The sequence below is a fragment of the Vigna unguiculata genome, chromosome 2 (assembly GCF_037176805.1).
Source record: "Vigna unguiculata cultivar grain cowpea cultivar isolate G323 ecotype 2 chromosome 2, ASM3717680v1, whole genome shotgun sequence".
In the NCBI taxonomy this organism is placed as follows: Eukaryota; Viridiplantae; Streptophyta; class Magnoliopsida; order Fabales; family Fabaceae; genus Vigna; species Vigna unguiculata.
Genome location: NC_140793.1, coordinates 8820339 through 8833429, shown reverse-complemented (window position 1 = coordinate 8833429; position 13091 = coordinate 8820339). Strand labels below are relative to the sequence as shown.

At 31.3% G+C, this 13091-nt stretch overlaps 1 protein-coding gene across 4 annotated transcripts; it reads left to right on the top strand.

Annotated features, from left to right (window-relative positions):
• The first annotated feature begins 3099 nt into the window (after window positions 1–3099).
• Window positions 3100–11963, top strand: LOC114173987 (glycerol-3-phosphate acyltransferase 9). 4 transcript variants are annotated; one of them, XM_028058702.2, is made up of 16 exons: window positions 3116–3234; window positions 4053–4072; window positions 4163–4243; window positions 6171–6391; window positions 6847–7034; window positions 7193–7250; window positions 7475–7593; window positions 8133–8232; window positions 9800–9895; window positions 9990–10086; window positions 10518–10605; window positions 10683–10779; window positions 10951–11036; window positions 11118–11237; window positions 11329–11427; window positions 11743–11963. In XM_028058702.2, exons 5-16 carry the CDS (start codon window positions 6913–6915, stop codon window positions 11789–11791), a joined length of 1131 nt encoding a protein of 376 aa, XP_027914503.1. In that variant the 5' UTR covers window positions 3116–3234; window positions 4053–4072; window positions 4163–4243; window positions 6171–6391; window positions 6847–6912; the 3' UTR covers window positions 11792–11963. The 4 variants fall into 4 exon arrangements, with proteins under 4 accessions (XP_027914505.1, XP_027914504.1, XP_027914503.1 ...); XM_028058703.2 differs by lacking the exon at window positions 4053–4072 and having other exon boundaries at window positions 3103–3234; XM_028058704.2 differs by lacking the exons at window positions 4053–4072; window positions 4163–4243 and having other exon boundaries at window positions 3100–3234.
• Window positions 11964–13091: the final 1128 nt, after the last annotated feature.

Genomic DNA, 13091 nt, shown 5'->3' with positions numbered 1-13091 from the left:
TGAATTCATTTCTCAACCTTATTCAATGATTATTTTTTTGTTATTTTTGTCTTTCTCTTGACTAACAAAGGCAAAAATCAAAACGAAATTCGATCACATCAATTGCTCATAGTAAATTGAACAAAGAGATTGTGCATGTAGTGAAATCATGAAACCAGATAAGTTCAACACAATTTGCTCCTGGGACACAAAGTGTTCTTGATAATTGGAAGTGATATGAACTTGATGAAATACTAAATCAAGCATGAAACACTCAAGAACATGTAACACACATCAAAGATGAACCATTCAGTGAAAATGTCATTTCAATGGCTTCAAGACAGATTGTATATTTCAACAAATGAATTATGCCAACACTTTTGCTTGTAGCCAAGATTCAAAGATGTAGCAGTCAATTCAAACAGTAAAAACACATGGAATATTGACATAAAGAAACACATGACTTAGAAAACATGTACAAATGCTCAAATGAAAAATTAAAGCAAGCAAACATAATTTCACCAATTAAAAATGAAGAGCAATCAAAAAATAAACGAGAAACGCTGCAACAATGAAACCAAATGAAAATCCCATGGTATGCATCGTTTGATCTAAGTATAAGATGAGTTTGGATCACCAATCAAGTGCATAACTCCAAATTAAATGGTGGGAACAACAAGACAAGTAAAACAATTGATGAACATGATAGAAAATGAAGAAAGGATCGAACACTTAGCTTAAACTAAGACGTGATTCAAACTAGCTCTAGATACCACATAATGAAACTCTATGGAAGAAATTGGTGGATGAATAAAGCTTCCTTACATCGTGAAAGAAGATGCCCTGAGGTGTAGATGAATGATGGCAACATAATGTAGTATGGAAGAGATTCCTAAGAGGTTAGGCCAACTTAGGGAGGAAGGCTAGAGGAGAATTCTAGGTGAATAGCTCTAGCAATTGGACTTTTAAGGAAAATGAATCACAAAGTGTTCTCAACATGTAGCTTTGCAATAATCTCAAGAGTAACCTTACAATGAGTGTGAAGGCTTGCTTATATAGCCTAGCATTTTTCCAGCCACACTAATTAAGCATGTGCACTCTTAATTCTAGATCTAGATCTATATCTCCTTATTTGGTGGATCAAAGGACATGTGGCACTTCATACCTTCCACATTGTAGGATGTGCTTAATGTGCTAAGTGAGGAAAGTGCTTAAGCTAGCCACCCAACCAAGGATGAGTTCAAAGAGGCCAAGAGCCCAATTGAACTTAAACTTGGTGAACTTTGATCCAATATATACTAATGCACACATTATTAAAAGATGACCTAATTACATTGGCCGAAATACAATCTAGACAAATTTATCTATATCTTCCTTGTCCATTTGAATAATAGTTGAATAGCTTTGAGCTTTAAGGGATTTTGACAATCATTAGCTTCTTGAATCTTTTTAAGCATTCTTATAGTGATTGGGGCAAGTGGGCTTGGGCTTGGTGTTGAGCTTGATGAGCTTGATCTTGGGCTTAATAGGCTTAGGTCAAAGTCATAAAAGAATTAACTCATACTAAAATTTGTAAAAAGATTTCAACCCAACTCGACCCAAACTCGTGATGGGACAAATTGACTCACGGATTCTGATCTATTTTGGCAGCGCTACAAAATATATTTTAAGTTACATAATTCATAATCCTTTTCAAGTTATATATAATTAGATAATCAAAACCATATTTCAAATGTATAATTTAAAACATAATTTTGTAATTATAAACTACATAATTTGGTATATATTTTCAACAAATATAATTCAATTTATATTCTAGTTGTACTGTGTATAGTGTTTTAAACAACGTATTCTAGAATATAATTTTGAATTAAATATGAGATATTGTGATAAGGGCATATTAATAATTTTAATATTACATGGGAGGGAAATTATTTTGTTAATTAAATAAATATTTGATAAACGATAACTTAATTATAAGTCCTTTACAAATTTATGCCATTTCAATTTAGTTATTGATAAATTTTTATGGTACATTAAGTGTTTAATCAATTTATATTTTTTAATTGAATTCTTATTGTTAAATATTTCTATTTATAAGCGAGTGATGTAAATATTATTTTGTTATAATGATTGTGAGATATTATTTTATTGTTTTAAAATTTTATAATTTTCTAACTGTATAAATTTATAATTTATAATTTTATAATTTTATAATGTTATAATTTTTAATTTTTTAATTATATGATTTCATAATATATTAATTTTATAATTTTATGATTTTATAATTTTGAAATTTTATAATTACAAAATTATTAAATTATAAATTATAAAAATTTAAAATAATAAAATAATACGTGATAAAAATTCAACAAAATAACATAACAAAATAAGTATTCAAGAGCTACATCACTTTTAACAGACAAATTTAATAATTGGGATTCAATTGAATTGAAAAGTGTAAATTCATTGACTAGATCCAAAATTTTATTAGGCATTAAATTAAAATATGTCAAATTTATAAAGGAATTAAAATATAATTAAGCTCAATTAAAAAACTAACTTATATAAAATATACATAAATATATAAATATATGTTGAAGACTTTATTTATATATAAAATATATAAGTATATATAATTTTGTTCGATTATGATAAATTCTGTTAAACTTTTTTAATCAATTTGTTAAACTTAGTCTTTAAAAAGTAAACACTAACATAATGTAGTTAGATTGAATGAAAACATTATGTATTTTATAAAATTAGTCTTTATCAAATATTTGCTGAGGACAGTTTTTGCAAGCAAAACAATACAATGAACTAATTTACGAATCATGTTTTATAACTAATGCAATGCATTGATAGGTATAATTTTAGAGATTAATCAAACATTTTGATTGTATTTACTATTATTAGTGAGTTTAATATTTTTCCTATATTCTTAATAGTGAATCTATTTAAGAAGTTCCCTTCTCTAATATTTATTAATTTCAGAGTATAATTTTCGTGTTTCTTTGTAAGATTTTTTTATAGAATCTATTCTGTCTGTGTAAAATTTATATTAAAAATATTTTTTTTCCTTATTTGGAACTGTCTTAATCAAACATTAGAATAAAACAAATGTAATAGAAGAAGATTAACTTGACTAACCAAATAAAAAAAAGAGAGAAAGAAAAGGATTTGATTCATTGATAGTCAAATCCAATCTGGAATCTCCAGACTCTGCCAGAAGCTCCCAAAGGCAAACCTTGGAAGGTAAATTTTCTTTTAGTCTTCTTTTCTGGCTATGATTTTGATTGCTTTTAATCTTCATTGATATGAATTTGATCTTTCTCTTCAAGTTTCGTTCTCATATCTGCCACTAATATTGGTTTAAACGTACACGAATCTACCTCGGGCTTGCACTAAACCATGAAAACAAATGAGAAGAACTCTCGCAGGCAAAATAAGATAACTTATGACAAATCTAAGTAAAAAAATCACGACGGTTTGAGATTTAGGTTACACCCCAGTTAGCACAAGGGTTTAAGTAAGTGTCTCCGACACTACGGTTAATGCTAGAAGTGATTTTGAATTTGTTGGACATTATTTGTCGGATAAATGCTTTGTGGAGAAGAAAATAAAAAGCTAGAATGGATTAATCTATGTCAAATAGGTTAAAATTAACTTTTTTATTTCAATTTTTGTAGAAGGTCTCTGATCTAACTTTACCCAAAGTTAAGGTGGGTAAGTTAAAAAAAAAAAAGTTTGACTTATTTTGTTTTCTATTTTTCTGCTTGGAGAAATTTATCTAAATAGAATTTTGCTGGATTATATCATGGAGGCTCCTTATGAAACTTGTTTCTGTGCTTAGCATTTGGTATGTGCAGCATTGCTTTTTGTTAATTCATTTGGAAGATGTAGCTGGTATAATGGTTCTTGTGTAGAATACAATGCAGTCTAAGTTCTGACAAAGAAAATATCGTTGTTATGCTGTACTTGGAAGTTGCTGGGAGAAAATGACCTTAGACTAGTACCTTGAGTTTATAACTAGAGTGTCTTGTACTGATAGTAATGGTTTCCTGCTTTTTCAGGTTCAGTACTTATTTTCTGGGTAGTCTTTCATTCACTTTTATCTCCCTCTTATACAATCTTTGAGACATGGGAATTTACATTACTGAAGGTTGTTGAGTTGCTTTTGCAGAGAGGATAGAGAAAAAGAGTCATCTTTGCATTGTTGGATAGTGATTGTCATTCCACTCTTCAATTTGGGCAACTAAAACCGGTTTGTATTGTTAGGTGTTATAGAACACAACTGTTATGTTATCAATCGAAGTTTTTATTGTGTTTAAATAGGTTTTTTATCTTCAGTTTGGTTGACATTTGCTTTTTACCTGGTTTATTGAAGTCAACATAACCTAAGTGATGTTAAATGGTAAATACAACGTTGACTAGGATATCAGAATATGAGCTAGGGTATGTATGTTTGATTTCAAAGTTGCAAGTGCTTTTGAGGGTTTCGCTACTGAAAAATATTCTTTATTTCTGGTAGAAAAGCTTCCCAAAACACTTTAGCTTGTCACAAAACAGGTCTCTAATGGTAAGTTATTTAATCTAGTTCGTGAGGGTTATTTTATGTATAATATTCTAATACAATAATCATCTTCATTAGGTATTGCTTGCACAACATTCTGTTATAGGCTGAGGGTAGAGAGAGACCATTGAGTATTTTTCTGTCATTTTGGGAAGTAGGAGCTTGTTGTTCTGGATATAGGATCTTATTTTCTCTAGCTTTTTGCTGCAATAACTGAGACTTTCTTCAGTTACTGAGATAATGCCTTACCATTTACATTTTAACCTTTGGTTCTATCAAATGAAGTGTACATTACTTTGTTAAGGAGTTCATTAATCAACGTGTACAGTATCACAAATTAAAAAGAATCTAGCCTTAGAATACAATTGAAGGTTAAGCATATATTAATTATAATAAAACATAATAAGCTCTCGTTCAATTAAAATAAAATGAATGTATAAGGTGCTTCCAAAACTAGCAAATTGTGATGGTCATTGTTTCGTGGAGCAATTTCATGAATTGGTACAAAATTTGAAGACAGCAGCCAATCTCACACCAGTCATGAATGAGTAATATGTATGTAAATATATGAGAAATGAGGATACAACTGAAATAAATGACAGAGACTTACATTCAGTTTTTGAATGGAATATTCCTATAACTATTATGTCCATAATAGTTGAAAATCCAATTATCCAACATTTTGCCACACCATTTTTAAACCAAATATACTTGTGATTCAGATTTCACATACAAATTATCAAAATATACATGTGTATAAGATTGATGTTACTGTTTGATAAGGTGAATAAGAGAGTCACCACATGCCGTGTTCAAGAGGCTCACAACTCATTAGGGAATAGGTGGCATGGACAGTAGTAAAAGTTTCTTTCTGAGAAACTCAAAAAGAAAACAAATAACCATACAAGTTTAGTAAGAACATGAGTGAGTTATCATCATATTGAGTGATGACTGGTAAGACTCTTGGTCCCTGTCTTCTTTCTTCAATTATAAGTTTTCCTTCCCAGGAATAATGCATGAACTTTCCTGTTTTTGTAGGATATATTATTTGTCAATTACTAAAAAAATTTGTAAACTCAATCCGTAAATTCCGTAACTGGTCAAAAAATTACTTTTCATTAAAAAATTATAAATTCAATAAAATGATTATGCATAATCAGAAGCACAATGTTCAACATCCTTCCTAGTGATTTTTTAATTTAATTTTTTTTTTCACTCCCAATCTTTAAACCATAATTACATTTTACTTTTCTACCATTAAACAATAATTACATTTCACTTCTCTACTATTACAACCAGTATCTATCTAGTGTTTCCATCTAATATGTAACCTATTTCCTATAACATTTTTACTTTTTCTTTTAATAAATAACAATGCACGATTGCTTTCAATTAAATTTTATTCATTTCCAAGCATATTTTAAATTGATCCTAATTTTAATTTTCAACTACAAACATATTTTATAATTATTAAATAATTAAATATAGTTCCTAACTAATATCTGAAATCGAAACCCCTAAGTCTTAATTGTAAAATTTAATTCAAAAATCATTTATATATAATATAATATATATTATGTTGTCAACACCACAATAAATTTCTCCTTCTCCTGCACAGTGCGACGCAACACTTTCCTTCCTCTCCTAAACGTCGCAGCACGACGGCGAGACGCGATAGAGCGGCGAGGAGCGGCAAGCGAACGGCCCGCGACGAGAGGCGACTAAACGGCGGTGCGACAAGCAGCAAGTGAACATCAGTGCAGCAAGAGGACTCGATTGCACGGTGATTAAGCCAAGAACGAACACAAAAGCCGATGCAGAAGTGAAATCCTATATTAGGTGAGTTTTCTTCAGTTTCTCACACCAAACGACTATGGTGCTGCCGTTTTGGGTTGAAAAGATTTCTCCGAGTGTAATATATTCTATAGTGTATCCCAGTACCAGAAGGATTTTGCTATGTAAGGGTATGAAGGAGGGTTGTTGTATGCAGCCTTAGCCTTGCATATGCAAAGAGGATGTTTCTGGATTTAAACACATGACCAACCAGTCCTAATCGATGCCAAGGCTTGCCCTCTATAATATACATACTTTTTATTGAAAAATAAGTTTGTCAGAAATTATTTCGCTATGTAATCACAACTTTGTGGGTAATTGGCAAAAATTTTCTGAATGTAAGAAAGAAATTACCAATTGACTATTTTGTCTTGGAATTGGACCTGAAATTTCTGAATTTTTTGAGGAGTCGAATTAATTAATTTCTTAGTAACTAAAGTGGAAAGTGGATCAATGTTCAGGATCAAAAGTGTATATTGACCTCGTCTGTCAAAGAAATCACTGGAAGAAGTAATAGCACAGCTCGGATGAATAACACAGGAAGACTCAAGTCTTCTAGTTCTGAACTAGATCTTGATCGACCAAACATTGAGGATTACCTCCCTTCTGGATCCACCATTCAACAAGAACCTCATGGAAAGCTTTCTCTGTATGCCATCACTTTTTCCTTGTGTGGTTTGTACTGTTATTGGATACTGAATATAAGCTTGAAATGAAACAACAGTGTTTTCTTCAATAGATCTGTTAGAGAAGAAATTTTCAGGCATCATTTTAACATTCCGAGTTTTCTTTCTGATACTTTCTCAGGCATGACTTACTCAATATTTCCCCTACTTTATCCGAGGCAGCAGGTGCTATTGTAGATGTAAGCTTTTGCTGTGATCTTTTATTTGTTCTTTCCTTGTTTTGAGGTGTCAGTATTTTCTTTCAGGGACCCAAATCAGCAACTAATGTTGATATTATTATTATTATACCGAGAACTTACATAATTAGTTCTACATCTTTTAAATGCTGAACATTATCCTGCTAGCGCGTGTTGACTCGGCTTGGGTGGTTTGCTTATTGGTTGGAACTTTTAATAATGGGCAGGACTCATTCACAAGGTGCTTCAAGTCTAATCCTCCGGAACCATGGAATTGGAATCTATATCTGTTTCCTTTGTGGTGTTTTGGAGTTGTGATTCGATACTTGATTCTGTTTCCTATCAGGTTTGCCTTATTCCTAAATCTTAGTGCCACGTATCATACTTACTCATATAATAACTATTAAATCTTGAATCTTCCTAGCAAATTTTTAATGCTTATATATATATATATATATATATATATATATATATATATATATATATACACATATATACACACACACGCACAGAGTTTTTTATTTCTTTTTAATTTTTAGAATTAGGTATTGAGATTAGCTGTCTCAGAAATATGATTATTAGGAATTTGAACTTTGTCTTTGACCACATCGAGTTACACCCTTTCTATTTGGTTTTGGTCTGTATATCTGTGTGACTATCTTTACTACTGATATAGTGAAAAGGTTTTCTGTTCTGAACTGGTTGAGGAAGTCCTTAGCATGACTAACTATAAGTACATGGTTTTGCAGTATCTAATATTAGGAAACTGGGAAAATATACGGACCCAGAATGGAAGATATTTTCTCTAAATACGAGATACAGTTAATGAGTTACTTTGCAGTCATTTTTTTTGTCCAAGTGATGCCAACCTCATTGACACTGCAGGGTTATAGGGTTAACACTAGGATGGATAATATTTCTTTCATCCTTCATTCCAGTGCACTTCCTATTGAAAGGACATGACAAGTTAAGGAGAAGTATTGAGGTGCATATTCAACTCATTCCATCTTTTCTATTTGAACATTTTTCTTAACATTGGTCTCCATCTCATTACTAAAACTACAGTTGATGACCATTCCCGCAGCTGAGTTGCATGAAATGAACATAAGCTCGTTACATTTTAACTTTCTGATACAGATTACCTTCAAGGATGATAAATTTCTTTTTATTTGTTTCTAGTGCTACTAATATTGAATTTATATGACATGCTAATAATGTTTTCTAAAATAAGTTATTGCCAACTATTTCTAGCCCTGTATAGCAGCTAGCTACACGGAGCAGAATTTTGTATGGTAATGTGTCTTCTAATGGCTGTTGTTGCAGCAGCAAAACAGCCACAATAGCAGCTGTTACCCGTGCTACAGTGGTGTACTGTGAGGCATTTTGAAAATTTATTTTTAGCCCTTGAGTCATTTAGTGGGCATGTTGAAGTTTTCATCCCCTGCTTCAGATCTTAACAAAACCCTCATTAAGATGTAGTTTCCCATGCTCCTTTCTTTTGTAGGTCCAACACCCATGTACCTTTGGTTGTATTCCCAATTATTGGGAAAAGTTCCATATTGACTAGACTTATTATTGGATCACATATCTTATAGGAAACCTAATAGTGTTGGACATGAGGTGGTATACATTGGTTAAACTCAAGTAAGATTGATCAATACCTAAATTGTGATACTTTTACTTCTATGTTTTTCCTTCTTTGTTGTATTGTTAATTATAAATATAGTAAGTTAGTTTTTTTTTTTCTTTTGTATAAAACAAAAATTAAAAATGGTCGCCTATCTATAGAATATATACTTCAGATTGTGTCCAAATTTGGTAATCCTTGTGTACTTCCATTCAAGCGTTATAAATTTGAAGATTCATTTGGATTCAAATATCTATTATCTAGCTTCAACATGTTGCCTCATCTTTTGGGAAAACGTGGTCTTTCCTTTTCACTTTAAATAATGGAAGATGAAATTAATAGAAGGTTTGTTGGAAAAGAAAAAAATATTGAAAGGCCACAATTTAAAATTCAAATGATTTAAATTAATTAGACTAAATGCGACAACTAATAGATGATAAATGATGAAATTGAAAACTACTACTGTAAAGGTGTCTTCTTTTATCGTTGAAGTTCCATAGTTTTTAGCCATTCTATTTGTAGGCATTATTTAAATTTTTTCTTCTGTGTATTGGTTTACTTGATTGACAGAAGCTGTATGCAGTGGAGTGCATTGTTCATGTTATTTTTCTATTTTTGTTGTGGTGGCATGTGTGCTGAGAATAGAAAAAATAGGGTTTGAGATTAATCTCCCTTGTGTATAAATCACACACAGGATAATCTATTTATAATAGAAAGTGGTACAACTAAAAAGAGTAACTGAAAATAAATAGAGTAAATTGAAGATATTGTTTGATATTGTGATTAACAATATCTAACAATATCTTAACAATATCAAACAATATCTAACAGCATGAATTGGGAATGGTCTCTCTGACATACATCATCTTTTCTCCCTCTGCTGAGTATTAACACTGGCACGTTGTAAATTGTTCATTTCCTTCAGAGATCTTTGGTAGAGATGATGTGCAGTTTCTTTGTTGCATCTTGGACTGGGGTTGTTAAGTATCATGGACCAAGGCCTAGTAGGCGACCAAAACAGGTTTGATTAATGTTGTTGTATTATCCTTAGTTATGTATTCAAGGAGTAAATATTATCTATTCTAATTTGAGCTTCCCCTTCATTTGTTGAGCAGGTTTTTGTAGCCAACCATACTTCCATGATTGATTTCATTGTCTTAGAACAGATGACAGCTTTTGCTGTTATTATGCAGAAGCATCCTGGATGGGTTGGTAAGCATTTAGAGCTGACATCTATGATAGAAATATGATACACAAACTTTTGCCTTCATCATCCATAACAAGCTGTATATTCTAACTCCTAATCATTGGTACGTTGATGATTATATGTGATTACAAGATTCTAGCTACAAACAGAAGGTGAATAGTTCACCAAATATGCGTAAAAAACGAAAATGAAAAGAAAAAACTTAGGTTCAAGCACTATATCCCTTCTATATGGTTGGGCAGTCTAAATGAAAAAGGACTTGCTGTTGAGCAGTCTAAATGGTTGTCTGGAAGAATAGGGTGTGTGAAAGTGCAGAACAATTAGGGATGATTTAATTAAACTTCCATCTTTTGAGAAAAATCAAATTGAATCAGTATCATAATTTATCTTAAACAAACTATTTGTGAATTTTCTTAAAAAATTAGCTATTATACAGGATTATTGCAGAGTACCATTTTGGAGAGTCTAGGTTGCATCTGGTTCAACCGTGCAGAGGCAAAGGATAGGGAAATTGTTGCAAAGAAGTGAGTATAAATAAAGATGTTACAAAATCTATTTCAATTCTAGTTCCTTTTTACTTACAGAATATTTCATGTCTCAGATTAAGGGATCATGTCCAGGGTGCTGATAACAACCCCCTTCTCATATTTCCCGAAGGAACTTGTGTAAATAATCACTATACAGTCATGTTCAAGAAGGTATGCTAATTACTTTCTTATGCTGCTCATTTAAAATGCCCTTGTTCTCCCATCTTATTTTCGGAATAATTTTTTTATTCTTTAATTTTGTACCTGCTAATTTCTATTTCCGTTTCTGTACTCGATAAATTTGTATTGATTTGAAGCTTTCTAATTTTCAATGGTGTTTAGGGTGCATTTGAACTTGGCTGCACAGTTTGCCCAGTTGCAATCAAGTACAATAAAATTTTTGTTGATGCTTTTTGGAATAGTAGAAAGTAAGAAGATGCTTCTCACATCAAATGTTTCTATAGTGCTGTTTACGGCTGCATTTGACTTTGCATTTGGTACATTTTCAGGCAATCGTTCACTATGCATCTGTTGCAGCTAATGACATCTTGGGCAGTTGTTTGTGATGTTTGGTACTTGGAGCCACAAAGTCTGAAGCCAGGAGAGACACCAATTGAGTTTGCAGAAAGGTAAATAATGTTGGTCATGATTGTATGGTGGGAGATATATGTTTGGCTTTATCTTGGTCTTGAGATAGTCACTGTTTAATTAATTATGCAGGGTGAGAGACATAATCTCATTGCGTGCTGGTCTTAAAAAGGTTCCTTGGGATGGATATCTAAAGTATTCTCGTCCTAGCCCAAAGCACAGAGAAAGGAAGTAAGTTAAATTTCTTGAATTCTTTTCCATAGTGTGCAATTTTCTGTCATATGGTCAGTCACACAAGGGTGTTATAGTTTAATATTTATAGGATTGGTTAATATTTATGGTCCGTCACAATTTGAGACTCTTAATTGCTTTCTCCATTAATATTTATAGAATTGGTTAAATACTAGAAACATGATATTTTGCAAGTTGGAACAAATTCCGTTTGTTAGAATTTACGTATACTAGAATTTTTGTGTTATAGAATGTATATTTTTGTTCATTTGATGTTGATGTTACTTAAGCTTGTTGGTTATCATGCATCTGTAGGCAACAGAGCTTTGCGGAGTTAGTGCTGCGGCGATTGGAGGAAAAGTGATGTGTATCTGTGTAGATTGTTTTTACTTGTTCTTAGTGATGTTATTCTTGAACCCTTTTCATGTTTTTTTTACAATGCTACTATTATGTTTACATTTATTCAGATATGCGTATATTCCCAATAACGAAGTTTTTCAATAAATTTTCTCATGGATTGTTGCTGTCTGTACAAACTGGTGAGAGTAACATCTTTAAGGGTGTGTTTGGATTGGGATTTGAATTGATTTGAGGGGATTGTGAGAGGATTGTTTTATTGTTATTTTAAATGTAAATAATGAAAATGACATTAAAATTAAATTAAAATTGGTATTTATAATTAAAAAAAAGGTTAAAATTGGAAAGGTAAAATTAAAATTAAAAGGAAATTGTGGAAAAAAAAATGTAGTTACATTTTTTAAATACTATGGTGGTGTTATGTTTCTCATCCCCCAACAAAATATAACCATTTAACAACTTATAAATGATAACTTAAATCATCTAGCAAATTAAAATTCATTTAATAACTTAAATAATAATATTTTAATAATAATTATTTTATTTTACTTTATTTTAAGATAGGTAGTAAAATGTGTTGGACTCTCAAATATATGAATGTTATAATATGGATGGAGAAAATCTTCTGTCTTATTGCATGAAAAACTGGCTAATATATAGCCTTACATAAAGTTGAAGTAACTGACAAAAACAAACATTCTATTGCTTTCTAATATCATGAAGGACTTATAGTACTTATTTAATAACAATAAAACTGCATAACAAAATTGCAATTGCAATAAGAAAACTGCTCCTAAATTTATGTATCACATAATTGACTAACAAATCCTCTTTTCAACTTAATGTTTTGTGTAATCAATTTATATTTGACTCTGAACAAACTCCTAGTAACTTGCGTAATTTTTGGTAAGTATCAGCTTGAGTGGTTTTGTCATGATATCAGCTACTTGTTGTTGTGTCCAACAATACTTCATCTCAATAGTTTCTGCCTTTGTTAGATTTCTCATAAAATGAAAGTGAACATCAATATGTTTGCAACGACCATGCATTATTGGATTCTTTGACAACTTAATGGACGAGCTATTGTCACAGTGGATAATAGTAGTTATAATCATTGTCAGTATAACCAAAAAGCTCTTGGTTTCCTCCCTTGTAGAAAATTCCAAACTCGATTGTTCCCTTTAAATATCTCAACACCCTTTTGGCCACCACTAAATGTAACTTAGTGGGATTCTCCATATATCTACTAATTAGATTCACCACAAACATCGTACCAGGTTGAGTAGATGTAAGATACATAAGACTTC

Excerpts from the sequence above, each read along its gene's own strand:
- LOC114173987 (XM_028058704.2), top strand. The coding sequence starts at position 6,913 with ATGAATAACACAGGAAGACTCAAGTCTTCTAGTTCTGAACTAGATCTT. Across the intron at positions 7,251-7,474 it reads CAGCAGGTGCTATTGTAGAT|GACTCATTCACAAGGTGCTT; the intron begins GTAAGCTTTTGC and ends AATAATGGGCAG. Across the intron at positions 10,780-10,950 it reads ATACAGTCATGTTCAAGAAG|GGTGCATTTGAACTTGGCTG; the intron begins GTATGCTAATTA and ends AATGGTGTTTAG.